General features: G+C 44.4%; 1 protein-coding gene across 7 annotated transcripts in view; it reads left to right on the forward strand.

The window, feature by feature from the left end:
* The window catches only part of AKAP9 (A-kinase anchoring protein 9), a 202,831-nt gene that overhangs the window by 16,708 nt on the left and 166,260 nt on the right, over positions 1–19,863 (forward strand). For 3 of the 7 annotated variants that reach the window (XM_075827679.1, XM_075827681.1, XM_075827680.1), the window contains exons 2-5: positions 8,326–8,583; positions 10,040–10,084; positions 13,744–13,788; positions 14,544–14,714. In XM_075827679.1, the coding sequence (XP_075683794.1) occupies positions 8,326–8,583; positions 10,040–10,084; positions 13,744–13,788; positions 14,544–14,714 (519 nt within the window). The remainder of the gene's footprint in view (positions 1–8,325; positions 8,584–10,039; positions 10,085–13,743; positions 13,789–14,543; positions 14,715–19,863) is intronic. The other 4 variants (XM_075827682.1, XM_075827683.1, XM_075827684.1 and 1 more) reach the window with 4 other exon arrangements.

Below are 19,863 nucleotides of genomic sequence, written 5' to 3' on the forward strand. Positions count from 1 at the left end.
CCTCGCTGCTCCCTCGCTGTTCCCTCGCTGCTCCCTCGCTGCTCCCTCGCTGTTCCCTCGCTGTTCCCTCGCTGTTCCCTCGCTGTTCCCTCGCTGTTCCCTCGCTGTTCCCTCGCTGTTCCCTCGCTGTTCCCTCGCTGTTCCCTCGCTGCTCCCTCGCTGTTCCCTCGCTGCTCCCTCGCTGCTCCCTCGCTGCTCCCTCGCTGCTCCCTCGCTGTTCCCTCGCTGCTCCCTCGCTGCTCCCTCGCTGTTCCCTCGCTGTTCCCTCACTGTTCCCTCGCTGTCACTGTCCTGATCCTCCACACACACATGATACATACACTATATGGAGAAAAGTATTGGGACACCTCCACATTCCACCTACAGGAGCTTTTATCACATCCCATTGTAAATCCATAGACATTATTATGGATTTGGTCTCTTTATAGATAAAGCGTCTTCCACTCTTCTGGGGGTTTTCTGCAAGATTTTGGGGTGTCTGTGGGAATTTTTGGCCATTCATCCAGAAGAACATTTGTGAGGTCAGACACTGATGTTGGGGGAGAGTGTCTGGCTCGTAATCTCCATTATAGTTCATCCCAAAGATGTTGGATGGGGTTGAGGTCAGTCAAGTACTTCCACACCAAACTTCCCCAACCAACCAGCCATGTCTTTGTGGACCTTGTGCACTGGGGCGCAGTCATGCTGGAACAGAAAAGGGCGTTTCTTTCTTGCTGAGGTTCTGCCTCTGACCTCCCTTTCAAATGAATGGGGAACAGGGAAAGCGTTTTTTTGCGGTGGTTTTTGCCCACGACGCTCAATGGCCGTGGGCAAAAAAACGCAGCAAAAATTGCGGCAAGAATTTGCAGGCAGGTCAAAATCTGCCTGCAAAGGCGACTGCATGGCGTGGTGCTGGATGTCATACACCTGTGTCAATGGCACTGAATGGAACACCTGAAATCAATGATTAAGGCCATTTGCACACGACCGTAGATTTTATCCGTAATTACGGAACTATTCATTTCTGTGGCCGACTGACACCTTCCCACACACCTTCCCACAAATGCGGATGACTGTCCGTGGCTAGGCCGGGATTACAGCTACGGCCATGCGTTGGGGGGGGGCCTAAGAGGGGTGTCCCAATACTTTTGTCCAGATAGTATATATGTGTTACCAAAAACGAAACACGTGTATAGTAGACTCGGTGACTCGGCCGTCCTGCCGCTCCTCCATTAACACAACACCGGCATTATTTTACTGCACCGCTCAAAATAGCAGAAGTCAAATACCGCCCAAGACGTGCCAAGAACTTCTGAAAGCTGCCAACTTGTCCGGTACAGGAGACGACATCCTGGAAGTTTACAGAAGGAATAGACAGCAGCACATTGTGATATATGTGGCATTACAAACACGTAGGCGCTCTCCGTGCCGCCATATTGTGCCTCCGTGAGAGGATCTCCGTAATACGGCACTCCCAGGAAATGTAGAAAAGAAGAAAAGATTCGTTTTGGGTTTCTGGCAAGTTTTCCTTTTTTTTGGTGGCAGGAATAGCGCCCACCATGAAGGCCAGTCCTGGACGCCACAATAACAGCGTCCCGGGAAAAAACGACTCCTTGGGTGACTGCCACAGAGCAGGATGGTTTTGGTTTTTTTAGCATCTGAATTTCTATTCACTTACAGCAAGTAGAGATCAGTGGTTGGTAATGATGTGTACCCAAAGGAGAGAAAGTTTTAATTGGAGGTATACGAGAGCGCTGGGTAGTCACTTCAGAAGAGTTAAAAGGCTGGGATTTTTTATTTCCTCCCACTCACCCTAAGGGTCAGTTCACACTGCGTTTTTTTGCCACTGTTTTTGATGCGGAAACCGCATCGGATTTGGCGCCAAAAAAAGCCTCGACATCACCCACACTTTTTTGACTGCTTGCGGAAAGAAAAGATGGGCATGCTCTTTCTGGAACAGTTTCCACCTCTGACCTTGCGTTTAAATCAATGGGAGGCAGAAATTAAAACGTGGCGCTCATTTGAAGTTTTTTTTTGCATTGAATTCAAAGATCTAAAAATAAATGCAGCAAAAAAAAAAAAAAAAGCACTGGCATTTCAAAATCTGCTTCAAAAATCGTGAAGAAATTTTGAGACCGATTTTTATTATTTATTTATTTTTATTTTTATTTTTTATTATTTATTATTTATTTATATCTTTTTTTTGTGTGTGAACTGACCCTAAAGGGGAAAAGGGCAAAACAGCATCTACTTGTCCATAGAAGTATTTCAGCACTTCCCTATATATGACGAAGACGTACATGTCTTTATTATATCCTTATGAATAGAATACCAGGACAGTAAAGACTGACACACAAGTAGTAAGTCAATAGAGAAATGTAACTTCCAATAAAAGATACTGTTCTGTCGCCATCGCTACTATTTGGAATCCATTGTTGGGGGTCAGGACCCCCCACTATTGTGTTCCTGATGCTACCGGCTGTTGGTCTGGTCCTGCCTCACCTTCTATACGTCTGGATATCCAGGATCTGCTATGGGGGGGGGGATTAAGAGGGTGTTCTAGCAATAATCAAACCCCCCTGAGGTTCGCCCGGTATTAAAATGTACTAAACGTTGTAATAGTCTTAGGCCCCATGCACTGCACGTGACCGGATGATCTGCGGACTCCTTCATTTCTATAGGTCACTGACGCCTTTCAGTAGATTTCCGGATGTGTCCGGGCCGTAGAAATGATCCGCAGAATATAGAACATGTCCTATCCTTGTCCACAATTGCGGCACGCGCTCGCCAATAGAAGTCTATGGGCGCGTGCAAGATTGCGGACCGGTGTAGACGTGCATGTCCGTAATTGCGGAAGCGTTGTTATGCAACGACGGGATTCCCCAAGAAAATGGCACCTGAGCGATCATGTGACCTTTTAAGGGGTGGGGACATGTTGGTGACGTCATTTGTAGCCTCCCCTTTTTTTGCAGATCCGTAAATCCAGATGCACTACGGACCGTATTGGCGGACAGCGTGCCAGATATGCGCATGACTACGGTCGTGTGCACGAGGTCTTCTCCTTGAAGTTCTGGTCGCGGCTGCAATGTCAGCAGTGACATCGTGTGGGTGATAAATCCAGTATAATGTTCAATATTCAGAGCTATAGGGGTCACAGGAATAGCTGCATACAATATACGGGATAACCCCCCCCCCTCCCCCTCCCACTGTAAATTATAAGAATATTATTAGTCACAATTCTGTATCCATCACAAGGCACAGGATGAGCACAGCACACCGGTCATATGACTGATAATAGTCTTTATCATTTATAGTAGGGGATTACATTATTCCTTATAGCTGCTGCAGAATCTCTTTTCTAAGAGTTAGGAGGAGATTACTGTGCACCCTCCCTACAAGAGAAGAAGTTCTGCAGCATCTGTTGTGTGTATTATGATGTTCTGCAGCAGCTGAGGTGTGTATTGTGATGTTCTGCAGCAGCTGAGGTGTGTATAATGTTCTGCAGCAGTTGAGTTGTGTTATAATGTTCTGCAGCTACTGAGGTGTGTATTATGATCTGCAGCAGCTGAGGCGTGTATATTGTTCTGCTGAGGTGTGTGTGTGGGTATAATGATGTTCTGCAGCAGCTGGGGTGTGTTATAATGGTCTGCAGCAGTTGGAGTGTATTATGATGTTCTGAAGCAGCTGAGGTGTGTATTATGATGTTCTGCAGCAGCTGAGGTGTGTATTATGATGTTCTGCAGCAGTTGGAGTGTATTATGATGTTCTGAAGCAGCTGATGTGTGTATTATGATGTTCTGCAGCAGTTGGAGTGTATTATGATGTTCTACCAGCAGCTGAGGTGTGTATTATGATGTTCTGCAGCAGCTGAGGTGTGTATTATGATGTTCTGCAGCAGCTGAGATGTGTATAATGTTCTGCAGCAGCTGAGGTGTGTATTATGCTCTTATGCAGCAGCTGATGTGTGTATTATGATGTTCTGCAGCAGTTGAGATGTGTATAATGTTCTGCAGCAGTTGAGATGTGTATAATGTTCTGCAGCAGCTGAGGTGTGTATTATGATGTTCTGCAGCAGCTGAGGTGTATATTATGCTGTTCTGCAGCAGCCGGGGCACAGAACTGTATAATACATTCTTCAGTTGCTGAAGTCACTACGTGTCAATCAGGAGAATGAACTTCAGGAAGAGATAAGCAGTGCCTATGAAGCGCCACTCATCTCTCTATATAATTGTCGGGTTCTGACATCAGAATGTAATGCTATAAATATTACCTACAGGCTTTTCTATAGAGATGGACCATGGCTGTGTATTCCCTTACAGCACTGCGGGCAGGAGCCAGGTCACCGCCAGACGTGGGTTACTTTTCTCTGCTATGATCTTTTTCGTGCCATAACTATGAGGTGTAGTTATTGGTCGCAGTGGGACCGGCTTACCGCGACGTTAAGGTTATCATATTGTAACAGGATTTGTGTGCACGTAAATCACATAAGCTTAGACATCACAAGTCACTGGCGGAGGCGCCGGCATATAACCTGCTCATTGCGGGGCTGGGGGCTGCACACGGGGACCATTCCCGCTGACTGTCATGTTCTGCTACAAGGTACCGTATATATATATTCATTTATTACACCTCATAGCTTAATATAGCGCGTCGGGGCATTGGAGCGGGCGCCGGAGCGGACTCCATAGCGCGTTTTTTAGGGCTTTTCTTAGTAATTAATCTTTGCCGTCCGTTTGGTTCCATATACTGACCCCGAGATATTTTATATTCTATATCTGGAGAACACTATTTGTACCAATGAAAACACTTGAGTGCCATCATAAGAAGCGGCGGCACGTCACGAGGATATGACATTACTACCGATTAGTGGGGTCCGACCTCCAGGACCATTGCTGATCTGAAGAATGAAGAGGCCCTTCAGCAGTTTCTTTGCACAGTTCATGTATTTGCTGCAATTCTATCCATTGAGCTAAATACATCTGCAGCACAAATCTCTTTCATGCGCTGATAGTTTGTTACAATGTAACGGTGAAGGTAAAAGGGATCAGCCTGGTGTCCAGCCCGTTTAGCTCACATAGGATTGCCTAGACTGAATACAATTATAGAAAACACTCAGCTGTGATAAGTATTAGGTCTGCGCTTTCAGTTTAGGACTTAAAAACAGAAAGGTTCCCATCCCATTTACTGACAGCAAGCAGAGATCTTGATAATGGTGAGGAATTGAAACACAAAGTATCTTATTAAAGGGAATCTGTCAGCAGTTTGGAGGCCTCCAAAGTATCGTGCATGGGTCCTATAAATCAGGATTGGACCTGTGCATGATACTCTCTGGGCGTCGTACCGCCGCCACTACAACTGTACCGCCCAGCGCGCCGAGGCCCCTCTCCACGCCTGATGTCCGTTCCAGCAGGAGAGCACAACTGGCGGTGTAAAATGCCAACCAATATCAAGTGCTAAAACATTGTCCATGCCTCTTATAGGGGCTGTCCTGTTAGGACACCCCTATCCATATGTCTTCTCAGCCGCGGATATAGCAGGAGGATCGGGCTCAGAAATATTATGGTCAAAAACTAAGAGCTATTTTGGCAACATGAGCGAAATCTGAAGAGTGTTTATGTGAGATGTTGTGATGTGTGATAAAGCGATCATCAAATCTATTATATAGGCAAGAAAAGTGCAGGCGATATGGGGTGTCGTGGTTCGATAACCCCCACAATGAGCCTTGGAATAGCGAAGTTTTGTTGGGTTTGAAGTGTAGGCTCGGATTTCGTCTTCATGCATTCATTTTCAAAGTCTGCCGGTTGTCACTTGGAATCTGTCAGCATTATGTTGACAGACAAACCCATTCTAATATCGGAGTCTCCTAATGTACTACAATCCGGGAGGTGTCATGTTGTACTTCAGACAACTGTATATGACCAAGTATAAACATGATATCTCTTATAATATCGTGCAGACACTGAACCAGCAGCGACATACAAAGAAAAGGACCAAAGCGCATGGCAAGCTCTAAATATATGTGCAAAGTTCTAGATCTTTGCAGTATTTATTGGCAGAGGGGGGGTCAGTGTGCTTTGTATTTCACGGAGCCAGGGGCATCTGCTTGATGTGAGAGTTAACCGTAAGGCCTCATGCACACGGCCGTGCCCGTAATAACGGTCTGATTACGGGCACGGTCAGCCGCTGGCGGTCGCAGACAGCCACCCGTATTTTTGGCCCGTGCTCCCATATAAAGTATGGGAGCACGGTCCGTAAAAAGCAAAAGTTAGGACATGTCCCATCTTTTGCGGAGGCTTCCTACGGCCCGGACACCTTCCCGCTAATATACGGAAAGGTGTTCGTGGTCAATAGAAATGAATGGGTCCGTAATTACGGACGGAATCTACGGTCGTGTGCACGGGGCCTAAGGGCTTGTCCACACGTAACAGAACTGCTGCGTATTTTCTGTCTCGAATTACGGTCGGAAAATACGCAGCAGAATACAGTAGCAGCAAAGTGGATGAGATTTAACAAATCTCATCCACACGCTGCGTAAATATTCCGAGAAGAAATTGACCTGCGGTGCGTATTTTTCTTAGAAAAATGCAGCAAAATCCGCACCATTTTCTGCGTCAAAAACGCAGGAAATGATGCGTTTTGCCGCAGCGGAAAGTCTGCTACTATCAACGGAATTGCTGCAGAAATTTTCTGCAGCAATTCCGTTACGTGTGGACAAGCCCTAATTGCAGCTCTGGAAGTGACTAGAGTATAAGAAGCGAAGCAATGTATTTACAAACTTGAGTTTTGTTCAATAGTGAATTTCGGCTGTAAACTTTTCCACCCAGCGTGCCCGTCAGTTCTATAAGCGTTCGTGCACCAAATGAGATCTTGGCACAAGTCCTATAACAGCCTTTGCCAATCCCTAAATTTGATTTGCAGGATTAACGTGGAGCTTTGCAGGAGACACAGTCTTCTAGGCGTTTGGTTAAATTGATTGTGTCATTAACGTCTTAGGGAGCTGTAATCTGCGAAAAGAGCCGTGCGGGCATCACAGGGCGAGTTACAAGGGCCGAGGCACCGCTCGCCCCATAAACCAAGGTGTAGAGATATTGGGTCCTCTCCATCCGGTGAGAGAATGTCCTAATTTGTTGTCCTTGGTGAAGGTCCCGGACTACGGGTCTCAATGTTGGCAGCAGCTGGTATCTGCATAGTGATCTCTCCCGTACCCCCGAACCCCCAGATCAGTATTCAACCACACCTAATCCATGCATATGTTGCAAAGTTAAGCGCATTGAAAAAGTATAGGACTCCTGATCTAGTAATATGTATGAAGTTGCCTCTGATATTTTTCACGTTTTTGTTGAACGCTTCGCTATGGGAGATAAACAGGCCGAGCACAAGTCCGATCATTATCACCTGCTGGTGAGTTTAACGCACTGGAGATCTACTAGGGATACAATTGTAGCAAAATCTCAGCTGTGAGTCGTCTCTATGGGTTTGTAAATAAGAATTTTCTAATTTACTGACAACAAGCACAGATCTTGAAAATTGTAAGGAATTATAACGCAGTATATATGAATGCAGTCAGGGGTGGACAAAGTACTGTAGATTTTAGGTCTTAATGTGACTTTTTTTGATTGCCGTCCATTACACCTTCCATAGATATCAATAGAAAAACAACTCAAAAAGTATGTGGCTTGAGGGTCTCCCTGACACTTGGGGGGCTAACCAGGTGGTGGTGCCCTGACACTTGGGGCGCTCCAGGGCGGCAGAGCTCTGATACTTGCGGTGGCTCCAAGCAGCAACAACCGGATACCTGGGGGGGGCGGGGTCCCAGGGCGGTGGCCTTTTTGAGACTTGTGGGGTCTCTGGGAAGCAGATTCCTGACACTTAGGGGGGGTCCCAGAGGGACAGCACATGAACACTTGGGGTACCATGACGTGGCACCCTGACACATTGGGGGTTGAGTTCCAGGGCGCCAGCCCCCTGACACTGGGGGAATCCCAGGGCGCCAGCCCCCTGACACTGGGGATCCCAGGACGCCACCCCACTGACACTGGGGGGGATCCCAGGGCGCCAGCCCCCTGACACTGGGGGGATCCCAGGGCGCCAGCCCCCTGACACTGGTTGGGGGATCCCAGGACCTGCATTGCAGAACCTCTGACCGCACTCTTCGGAAAGCAAATACATTTGGTTTAGTTATCGTTCTGTGACGCTGGTAAGTAATCCCTCTAAATGTTAATAGCCTAAAAATGGTTCAGCCCCCCCCCCCCCCCCCCCCCCGCCTTCTATCAGTCCAACCTCTCTATCTACATATCTAGTATTTCCTTTAGATATAGCTGATTTTATTTTTGCTTTGCGCCTTAGCTTGCCCAGTTCAGACAACGCAAGGGACAGACCGACAGCCAGAATACGGCCAAGAAGAACAAGAAGAAGAAGACGACGTCTTCCAGCTCCAAACAACGTGAGAACAGTGAGTTAGTCTCAGAAGCCGGATTATCCCGGAGCGATGATGTCCTTGCCCAGACCGCGCCTAGCGGAGCCAGCACCACCGCCGAGTTCACCATCATGAGAACACTGCCCCAAGGGGAAATAATTCAGCATGACAAGACTTACACCATAGAGGTTGGTTGCTCTTTATATGTTACAATCCTGGCTGCAAAATATCACACTGTTACGGATTGGTTGCTGTTTCCTATACTAACCCTGCTTGCTGGCTACCAGTAATCTAGATGGCGCGTTGTATCCGAGATTAGGAAGTGCTGGTGGCATGTCATCACTAGGGCAAACTGGTGAGGGGCAAATCCAGTCCTCGCTAGAGAAAGGACATTGCAAGTTGTCACCCAATTCCTAGTGTGGCTGTTGCTAGGCAACCCCAATGATTTATATTGAAATGCTGTATAAACAGGGGGAAAAAAATATTGCGAAGTGTGTTTTCCCATAATTTACCTTTGTTCAGACATGGTGGATTTTGTGTGGAAATTCACAAGCGCTGGAAAAAGGCTGATTTTTTTGGCCTAAGATTTCCATGGCAAATCCGCAATAAAATCCACGTATAATAGATTTGGCTGCAGATTTGCGTCCATATCAACAGCGTAAATTACTTGCCTGACTGAACTTTGCCTTGAAGGTCTAAGGCCTCACATGACAATAGTTTTCATCCGTAATTATGGATCAGGTAATTCCGGATGAAATTGCGGACCCATTCATTTCTATAGCCAACGGACACTCTTCTGTATATTTACGTATGGGTATCCGGGCCGTAGAAACGATCAGCAAAATATAGAACATCTCCTATTCTTGTCCGTGATTGCGGCACGGACTCGCCCATAGAAGTCTATGAACGCTTCTGTAATTGAGGACGGCTACGGATGTGCATCTATATTTGCGGATCCGTATTTACGGTCGTGTGCATGAGGCCTGATCTAATCCCAGGGGTGATGGGATCTCCGTGCAGTGGTGGCCGCTCATGCCTCGGCACTATACATTGTAGTGAATAAGAGTTACAGATACCACTCAATGAAGGTTTTTGGATATCCCATTCAAAAGCCATGTCTAATAAGCAGGAAAAATATATAGAAGTAAAAAAAAATAAAAAATTGTGTTCTCATGACAACACTTCCTGTCTGTGCTCTGGCAAGTTAATGGATCCTTATCACCATTCACCTCAATGTTCACACACATACACCCATAACTGGCACTATTCCAGATGTGAACATTGACGTGGGTAGTGATTTGGATCCACGTACTATCTCTATAACCAGGCTGATCGGGAATAGAACGTAGGCCGGAAGTGTTGTCATGGGGACTGCAGGCAGAGGACTGTTAACTTTAAGCACTGATCACACAACAAAACCAATGAAGGATAATATTGTATGGCCATATCGTTCACGCAGTGGCCACATCGCGTATAAAATGTGTGAGCCTAACCAATCGGTCTATTACTATATCAATATAACTTGAGATCCATAAAGAGGAAAGGATCGGCCACGCGACAAGTCTCAAGATCCGTGTCTTAATGTACGTGGTTGTATATGAAGTAGAAGAAACCTTATTCAAATAGGTTTTGTTTCAATCGCAGCCTGAGAGTGAAGTCTCCACCACCGCTGATGATTATAGTTCTGAGGTAAGCGAGGTGCCCGCATGCTGCATGCCCGTCATTCATCTCTCGTGAATAGGGCTGATTTGCCACTCATTAATGAATGTGAGATTTATTATGCTTTTTTTTTTTTTTTGTATCCTTGTGCCCTGCTCTGCCCCCGAGAAATCATTGTAAATACATTTCTCTCCCTCTTCACCCCACGTTTCCTTCCTTTATCTTGTTTTTAATCATTCTGCTTGTTCGCAGCCTCTGTCTTCCAATATTATTTTTTTACTCTCTACAGGAGAACTTTGTTTCTTTTTCTTTTTTTATATTTTTCAATAAAGTGAATCTATCACATAGAAATAATAGGACGTAAGCGAACAGAAAATTCAGTGTTTTTTCCCAGTACGGTCGGTTAGCTTTTATTTGTTGGGGTAATTATAGGGCGGATAATAAAATTTGCAAACCTGCGCTGACAATCTATTGACACAGCAAGAAATCTATAAAAAGGGACTCTATCACGGGACTACGCTCCCATTAGATATACCCTATTGAAGCCACATTAATGGGCACAAAATAGGGTGGAGGGAGGGGGGGGGGCAGAGAGAACCTTGGGGTTTGGTTGGGAAGGGTTAAAGTAGACAGGCCAAGCTGCCAGTGGTTAGAATGAGCGGATGATGCTAAAAGGGGTAGGGCTCCTTTATAATTAATACGAGGGTCTCAGTTATAATTAAAAGGCATTCCACCCATTAATTCATAAATCTAGCCGGGAACATTACGATCCCTCCAAGCCTGTGCTGGTCTCATTACTAGACTAGGAGAGCCCCATTCCCAATTACTGCTGTGGGGGGAAGGGATATGACAACTGCTGTGAACAGAAGTTGTGCTCCGTGTTCTAGTTGTCACTTTTTATTTTTTTGGCACATCTTACATAAGTCTGGACGTCATATATATTCACCCAGCATGGGCATTAGGGCATAACATAGCCGTTATAACCATGTCCTATATGAGTACGACTTTCCTATTTATGAGTTTGTCCTATCGCGACAACCCCTTTCCACCTGTCATTTTGGGGGTGTGGGGAGTATCCGCCACTCCAGACCCAACTTAGAGTAGAGATCTGCTGGAAAGAGCTGCCTGTAGCTGAAATTTCTCTATAAGCTGGTCTCGCAAGCAGTCACATGACCATGCTCCAGAACGTCCTATTCGCTTAGCATGAGCTCCCCTCTGTCTGTTCCCTGTAGTGTACACATCACTTGTCTCTTATCTCCGCTGCTCCTTGCTCTCCCCCTCCCTCCATGTCTCTGGAGGGATGGTGTTTCACATGCTGGGCAGCAGAATGTGCAGAGTCTAGCAGCAGAACAGCAGAGATGTGTCTCAGTAGGAGACAGTGAGTTTTTACAGCACTACCGTACACCTTGTAATAGAAGCGCATGCAGGCAGCTGTAAATATAGGCAGTGTCTGAGAGGGGAGAGTTCTTTACGTGGTTATCCCAAATGCAGCAAGCTCTGGCAGAAAGAAAACGACAGTGCTGCACAGAGCAGGACAACATAATGAAAATGACTACTTCTTAACTATGATGGCATAATACATATATAGGTACTTTTCTGTGTGTTTCATAAGCTCGGAAACCCCTTTTAAAGACCACAGAATACAAAGTGCTAAGCAGATCTGCAGTTGTCCAGGGCATTCCTGGATTGTTGCTCTGCAATGGCCCAGGGAGATTCTGCCTGATGTTTTACTACTCTGAAACCTACACGAGATATCATGTTACCTGGGACAATATGGGTCTTGCCGGAGTTACCCTTTAAATATAGAGCGTTTCACAGGCAGAGCATACTGGTCAAGGACTCCACACCAGACGACAACTCAGGACTTGTGTTTCTGTCCGTATGCTATGGTTCCATTTACATCACATTTTTGGCGTAGGCTGCAATGGATGCCCTACAGTTTCATCTGTCACCGTAGACTATATAATGGTATCCATGAAACGGATACGTCAGGAATGCTCATGACCATTTTTATGACATATTCATTAAACGGATGCCATTATAGCTTATAGGTGACGGATGCCATTATAGCTTATAGGTGACGGATGCCATTATAGCTTATAGGTGATGGATGCCATTATCGGTCATTCATCACAGGCATCTGTCATTCGTAGACTATTATGGTATACATATTAAAAAGCCGGGAAAAAAACGAATGCCTGTGATGTCGCCCATGAGAAATGTATACCACACGCTATACTTTTTTTTTTTTAATTGGAGACCGCTGCATGGAATATCATAATCTACTCTATTCCGTACTTTAATTTGTGTGTGTATATATATTATACACACTGACGTATACCAGCCCGATGGGGGGCAAAAGGACAATCTTTTGGTCTCCGTCGTCTAGTGGAGCCCTATGGACTTGTTTTGCTCTCCCGACGTATACACTAAACATAAGGCAAAAACATGACGGAGATGAAGATGGGGCCATATATAAAGGCACCAGTACAATTCCGGGTGATCGGTGTCATATACTTGACTTGTACGACTCCATATCATCATTGAACTTTGGCTGGAAAAAAAAAATGATATTTCCAATTTGCCGGCTGCCAGAGAATTGTATTAATTACTTGGATTAAATGTTCCTTTTAGCTGAAGCTCTAATCACTATAAGACGGTGAACCCGAGGACAGGACACGATGCAGCCCAGACTTTTTGTATCTCAGAAGAGCCGTTGTCCGGGTCTATTTAGTCCTTCCCCGGAGAGAAGCAAAATGGCAATCACACAAGCAGCAGTCAACGTGTCGTCACAAAGTGGAGCAAATCATTGTCCATTTATCGCTGCCGGAATAAGCCGCTGCTCAAATGGTTTACTCTGGTTTGGTAACGGTCTTTGATTTTCAAGAGGTCCTCCGGTTTATCGAAATACAGTGTAATCATTGCATAATTAATGCTAGGACTACACGGCGACTTTGGCTGCGACACCGGTCACACGTCCGAAGATCACGGTGTAGCCCCGCTGCTTGCATCGCAGGTAAGGAAAGTCAATGTGGTTGCTTCACGTTCCCCAAGTTCCCGCGACAACTCAGTCGCAAAGAACCCAAACCTGCTGGACTTTTTCCGACTGCGGTGTCGCGGTAGGTTGCTAAGAGACCACATTCACTTACATTACTGCAATTTACGCAGCGCGACACCGTGATCTTCACGGCCAAAGTCGCTGTATAGCCCTGGCCTTAAAGTTCTGCAACTTTCCCATACACTTTGCATTTCAATTCTTCACCATGTTGTAGATCTCTGTTAGCTGTCAGTGAATGAAACATTCTGGATTGCACCCAGAGGCTGAAAACGTTTACAGATTCAACACTTCTCGCAGCTGAGGACTTGCTACAATTGTATCCTCTGCGACCCTTAGCTCAGTCTTCTGCTTTTGGACAGATTTCAAATTCTCTTGCAGTCCCGTTCTAGAACTGAATTATCAGAAATTCTAAATTATCAGATGCCAGATTAAAGGAATTATACTGCATATACGGTAGCTGGTGTAATAAAACCCACCCACCCACCATGCAACTTTTAATCTGATCTGTCACATTGAATGTATCTGCAACCCCATTGGGTACATTCCGCGGTACCGCTGACGACCGGGAATGCTGTTTGTGTCACTTGTGCTTGTCGGACTCACAGACTTCTGGATACTATTTTTGTCACAGGTAGTTGATGACAGCTTTCCGTTACCAGCCAACAACAGTTTATGGGTACAGTATATCCTCTCCACTGTTACGTTGTATCATTAACACAGCCTAACTAACACTCAGCCAGCATCGCAGGGGTTAATAAAGTGCGGAACCCAAAGGCCTATTTATTAACACGCTTTCTGCATTAACACAAACCTCTTTATGTTTTCTCTTTTGCCTGTTTCCTGGATATCTGTTGCTGCATAATAATAATACCAGAGATCAAAAATGTAAAAAAAATAAAAATATAGTCATATATATATTTTTTTTATCTTTTGGTATTATTATGATTATTATTATTATTATTATTTTATTTTAAATTTTTGATCTCTGGTATTATTACCAGATATCAAAAATGTAAAAAAAAAATTATAATAAAAAATAATAATACCAGGGATCCCAAAAATTAAATATTATTTTTTACATTTTTGATCTCTGGTATTTATTTATTATTATTATTATTATTATTTTTATATTTTATATATATATATATATTTTATTTTATTTAATTTTTTTTTAATTACTGTTTTTTTTATTTCATGTTGCTCTGTCAGTTTTCACACGTAGAGAAATTGGTGGAAATGTGTCAGCGCTCTTGAGGCGCAAATTATCTCAACAACAAAGAAGGTTGCCGTGGCAATAAACTGGCTCAGTGCTTCCGGATATTTTAATACAGGCGTCTTCCTAGCAGCGGAGAAGCCGGAGAGCGGCCGTGTGTATGTTGCGTGTGACCTTGCAGCTTTACTGTGTTCATTAACCAAGTTGGATTTATTCAGGAGGAAGAATTCGGGGTCCGGGAGACTTTCTCCGAGCGTGGCACCCGGAGTTCACAGGCGCGACTGGAGGTGATGGAGGACGAACTGGCTGGGAAGCAGCAAGAGATTGATGAACTTAATAGAGAGTTGGAGGAGATGAGGGCAGCGTATGGCACCGAGGGTCTTCAACAGGTACGTGGAGATTACATCTAATGTGATTGGGTATATAAACGATATACTCCAGTGATGTATACATGTAATATAGAGTGCGTAGTCTATAGCAAGCAGTGCAGAATTTTTGGAAGTTTTTATTTTCTACCTAAACGTATGTACCGACAAAATAAAAAATTCTTACTGATTAAAAGTTTAGTCCTGCAGAAGGGTCCAGAAATAAAAACTTTTGAAGCGTTATTTCCATCTCCGACAAGATATGCCAAAAAAAGTCTGATAGGTGTGGGACCTACCTCTGGGACACCTATCTGAAGAACTGTCCGGTGGCCACCTCTCCATTCATTCTCCACCTGGATACATTGGCCGCTTAATCAGGCGAAACGGGGGTCAGGGGTTCTCCAGAGGGGGACATATGCCATGTATGTCTGAGATGGGAGTACCCCTTTAACAATCAGGGTCATATATAGAACAAATAGGTCGCACTGTTTAGATGTGACCCATTCCCGGTGCTGGTTCTCCTGACCACACTCCTCCAGTTCCAAGATAGCAGGGTCCAGTGTTTGTTCACCCCTCCATCATCCTTGGTAGGAGAACAGGGTGGCATGACGTAGTGTCGGATTGACTTCCACGTTAAAACTTTTTTTTTTTAATTTGAAAAGCTCCTAAGCATAAAAGAAAAAATAACTTTATTGTATATAATTGCTTTTAGAAATGTTCCTATTACCCGTGCAGCCGTTCTCTGTCGCTCCTGTGGCTTCTGTCATATGTAATAGCCATGGATGGAAACGCCACCACGGCCTTATTCTTTGGGTACTTTATTTCTTTTTTTTTTTGTGTTTGTTTTTTGTACCTTCTGCCCCACTAAATTTACCACGACCCTAAATGTGTGAAGGGGGGTTATTCTTGCAGGCTCTCATTGTCCGTGGGTCATTAAGTCTCTTTTACAGGTCCAATAGCAACCACAACAGATGTTTTTATGGTGCGTTATTCCCTTGTAAAGGAGGAATATAGAATAGAGTTGTTCATTTCCCTGGCAGGGGTGACTGTTCGTATTATTAATATGTACAGCGTATGATATTTTACTCCAATTAAAGGTCATGTCTGTGTATAGGTTCAGATAGCACCAGATACGTGGAAGGGTGAGGTTTTGCACGGATAGGGGCCCAACCCAAACATAAATATAAAAGAGTATCCGGCACACCAATTTTGAAAAAAAGGTATTTTTTTATTATTTTGTTTTTGTTTTTAATGCCAGTGGCAGAGTGCGACGTTTCGGTCTAGATGACCTTCATCAGGCACTGAGCCGTGCTGGGCAACTGAATAGACGAGCGCTGGTGGTGCTGATAGCGGCTGGCCGCTGTATCAAGGCGATATCAGCACCACCAGCGCTCGTCTATTCAGTTGCCCAGCACGGCTCAGTGCCTGATGAAGGTCATCTAGACCGAAACGTCGCACTCTGCCACTGGCATTAAAAACAAAAACAAAATAATAAAAAAATACCTATTTTTCAAAATTGGTGTGCCGGATACTCTTTTATATAAAGGTGATGTCTGGTATAGAAAACTGATTTTCAAAACCCCGGTCCCAACTTCAGAGAGCAGCTACACAGGGTGTCACTCTGGAGGACCCAGCATGTCCGTGCATTAATCTGACAGCCTATTGTTTTCAATGGGAACTGCAATGCTTCATTTATCCTGTGGTGGCGCTGCTGGGAAATTGAACACTTGCTGCCAGGTACCCCCAATGTTTACAGGTCCTAGCAGCAGGACAAACTGTGATTAGATTAGATTTGGTGGAATTTTTTAATGTGGACAAACCCTTTAAGGTTTATAGTATTTAAAACGGGTGAATGTTGACGTTTCGGGCAAGGACAGAAACCAGTCCACAGAATCTTTCTTGGCTTTTAGTGACCTCTCTAGCCTCCGTAGTACTAGTTCTCGGTATCTTGGTTCACTCTATCATAGGTAGGCCGGGCACTTCTTGCTGCGCTACACTGATGTAGTCGTGTTGTGATGTAATGTTGTAGTGCTTCAACATTTCATCTGGACCACAACAATCGTCCCTGTGTAGCCCCCGCTCTTTCTTTGCTCTGGGTTTCATGTATTGGAAGTTATTACTTTTCTGAATGTTCTTTCTATCCTGTTGAGAGCCATTGCAGAATATTAAAACTTCTACCGTGATTCATTATATGGTTTGTTTAATTTCTTCGTCTTGTATAGGGAGCTAATTTCATTATTAACCCCTTAAAGGGGTTTTTTCAAGATGGGCAAAAATCATGCCATAAAACAAAAAGATACATAAAAGATCCATTACTCACCCGACTAATCCCCCGGCGTTCCAGTGCAGCCGCTCCCGCGATCCCCGACACTCTTTCTTGACGGTGCTGCAGCAATGACATGTCCATATACCGTCGGTGGTATACGGCATGAGAACGCTCTATTGATTAACGTTTTTCATTTTTTGGGGGGAAACCTCAATTGCACAATAGTTTTTTATTTTGGTTTGAATTTTACGCTGTTCATCGTACGGTATAACCGAAAAAATTTATATTCTTCTACGGGTCGTTATGTTGACGCCAATACCAGATAGGTATAGTTTATTTTATATTTTACCAATTTTGTACAATAAAATAATTTATCATAGAGATTTATTGGGGGGGGGGGGCATTGCCACATGTAAAGAGCCCTAAGTTCTATCCAAGTTATATTTTTCAATAGTACCATTTTGGGGTACACCTAAGTCATTGATTTGCATTGATGTATTTTTTTTTTTTTTTAAAGAGGGGTAATGGGTAAAAAAAAACAAAAAACGCAATTCCACCAGACAGCGAATAACTCCATGTCTGTCGTAACCGGACTACTCCGTACTAAGTGTTGTCTTGTCAACTGTGATCCCACAATGCACTGCTTTGTGGTGACCGGAGTCAAGCAAAATTCTAAATTCACCTTTCTGTATGAACAGCCAATAAAACATCAAGTAACTAAAGTAGTACAAGATCATTTACATCCTACAGAAAATGTCAAAATAATTGCAAATCCTTTGCGTCATGTCTTATCCTCCGTTATAGCTAAACTCCAAATTCTGCCGCTTAAGGGTATGTGCACACACACTAATTACGTCCGTAATTGACGGACGTATTTCGGCCGCAAGTCACGGACCGAACACAGTGCAAGGAGCCGGGCTCCTAGCATCATACTTATGTACGATGCTAGGAGTCCCTGCCTCTCTGCAGGACAACTGTCCCGTACTGTAATCATGTTTTCAGTACGGGACAGCAGTTCCACGGAGAGGCAGGGACTCCTAGCATCGTACATAAGTATGATGCTAGGAGCCCGGCTCCCTGCACTGTGGTCGGTCCGGTACTTGCGGCCGAAATACGTCCGTCAATTACGGACGTAATTAGTGTGTGTGCACATACCCTAACTGTTACCCACAGGGCATTGCATTGTGGGATCTCAGGTCACATGACTGTCCGCAGAGTCCAGATAAACCGCACGCAGGTTCCAATACGACATAAGGCTCCAAATCAGTAAAGGAAGAATTTACAAAGTTACCCAACTTTTTATGTCTTTTTTTAACAATGAATTGTTAAAAAGTGTTTATTGAACAGCCCTTGCAATATTGCCCCTCTGAGCCAGCATTTGGGGGGCTGCACACTGCGTCCACCTACCAGCGGGTTTGTCCAGGGACAGTGGTAATGGGGGAAGCGCTGTCTGTCTGCAGATTCTCAATGAATCCCCATTGCTGTGACAAGTCCTGCTGGTACTGGACGCAGTGTATCGGCACTTGGGTTTTGGTCCTGTGGATTGTATAGCTGGTGGCCCCTATTGTAACCCTTAGGTCTCATGCACGTGGCCGTACTCTGGCTCTGGACATTCTCCTAGCGGACCCGTTGTCTGAGACTCGTAGACTTCTATGGGGTCCTAATGTACCTTCTGTACACCTTTGTTCTGTTGGATTCTGCAGGAGTCTGACAAAAAAATGGTGGCAAATTCCTTTGGACGTTGTGTCACGGAGACTTTCTTCTTCTAGGGGACAATGATCCCATAATACAGCGCTGCGTGGAGCACCATACATTGGCTACGTCTCTACAGTACGGAGCAGGGACTCAGTGTGCCTCAGTACAGCCTCCTGCTTTTCGGTTATGACATTTTAAAAAATATTTTTTATTTTTGTCCCAAGTATTTTTATTTTTTATTGTTTATTGAGCTTTTATTTATTTATTTATTATTGTTGTTGTTGTTGTTTTTCTTTTTGATTTTTATCTCGGCTATTGTAATTCATCAGACCTGAAGTACATAAGGAGTTGTTGTTTTTTTTACTTCGATGATCAACTGTGAATATCGCACCTTGTAAGCCGTCCCTTAGGAGCCCATTAATTTATACATAGCGGATCCTCGGCAGGGCACCTGGGAATTGTGTGTTCATATAGTTTTGCATGGGATGCAGCGTCTTACTGGGTGTTAGGTGGCTTCATTCTGCTTTTCTTTGCAATCTATATCTCGATAGCTTACCAATATGTTATATAGCGGGAAATTATGACAAATCCAAGTGCTTAAAAGCATAACATCTATGTGACTTAAAGGGGTTCTCCGGAGGCAGCAAATTTAAAGTTTTTTATTTTTTGGATAATTAAAATGGATACAATTTTCCAGTACACTTTCTGTATTAATTCCTCACAGGTTTCAAGATCTCTGCTTGCTGTTATTCAGTAGGACCATTCATTATTTACTTCCAGTGGATACAATTCTATCCCTGGTCGCGTGATGGACACACAGGTGCTGGGATCGTAACAATTACATCTCTGATACACATACTGTAACTGTAACAAGCCGTGCACCGGTGTGTCCATCACATGACCATGGACAGAATGTTATCAACTGTCCATTAATTTGCTGAAACCGGACAACCCCTCTAAAGACCAGTTTCAGGCACAGTTCACATTATTGATTCTCCTTTAACATCAGTTATGTAATAAACATCCCTAATAAATGGTGGAGCACAGATTTTGAATTTTTCACCTTGACTTTAATGAAGTTGTCTCCGTAAGGATATCGATAGCATGTTGCTAGGATGTTCTACCTATAGGGTCCGACCGTTATGACCCCCGTTGATCAATATCTTCACCAATGTCGATCCTGAGGCAACCCCTTGGCTCCACGTGCCATAT

Source organism: Rhinoderma darwinii, chromosome 5 (genome assembly GCF_050947455.1).
Source record: "Rhinoderma darwinii isolate aRhiDar2 chromosome 5, aRhiDar2.hap1, whole genome shotgun sequence".
Taxonomy (NCBI): Eukaryota; Metazoa; Chordata; class Amphibia; order Anura; family Rhinodermatidae; genus Rhinoderma; species Rhinoderma darwinii.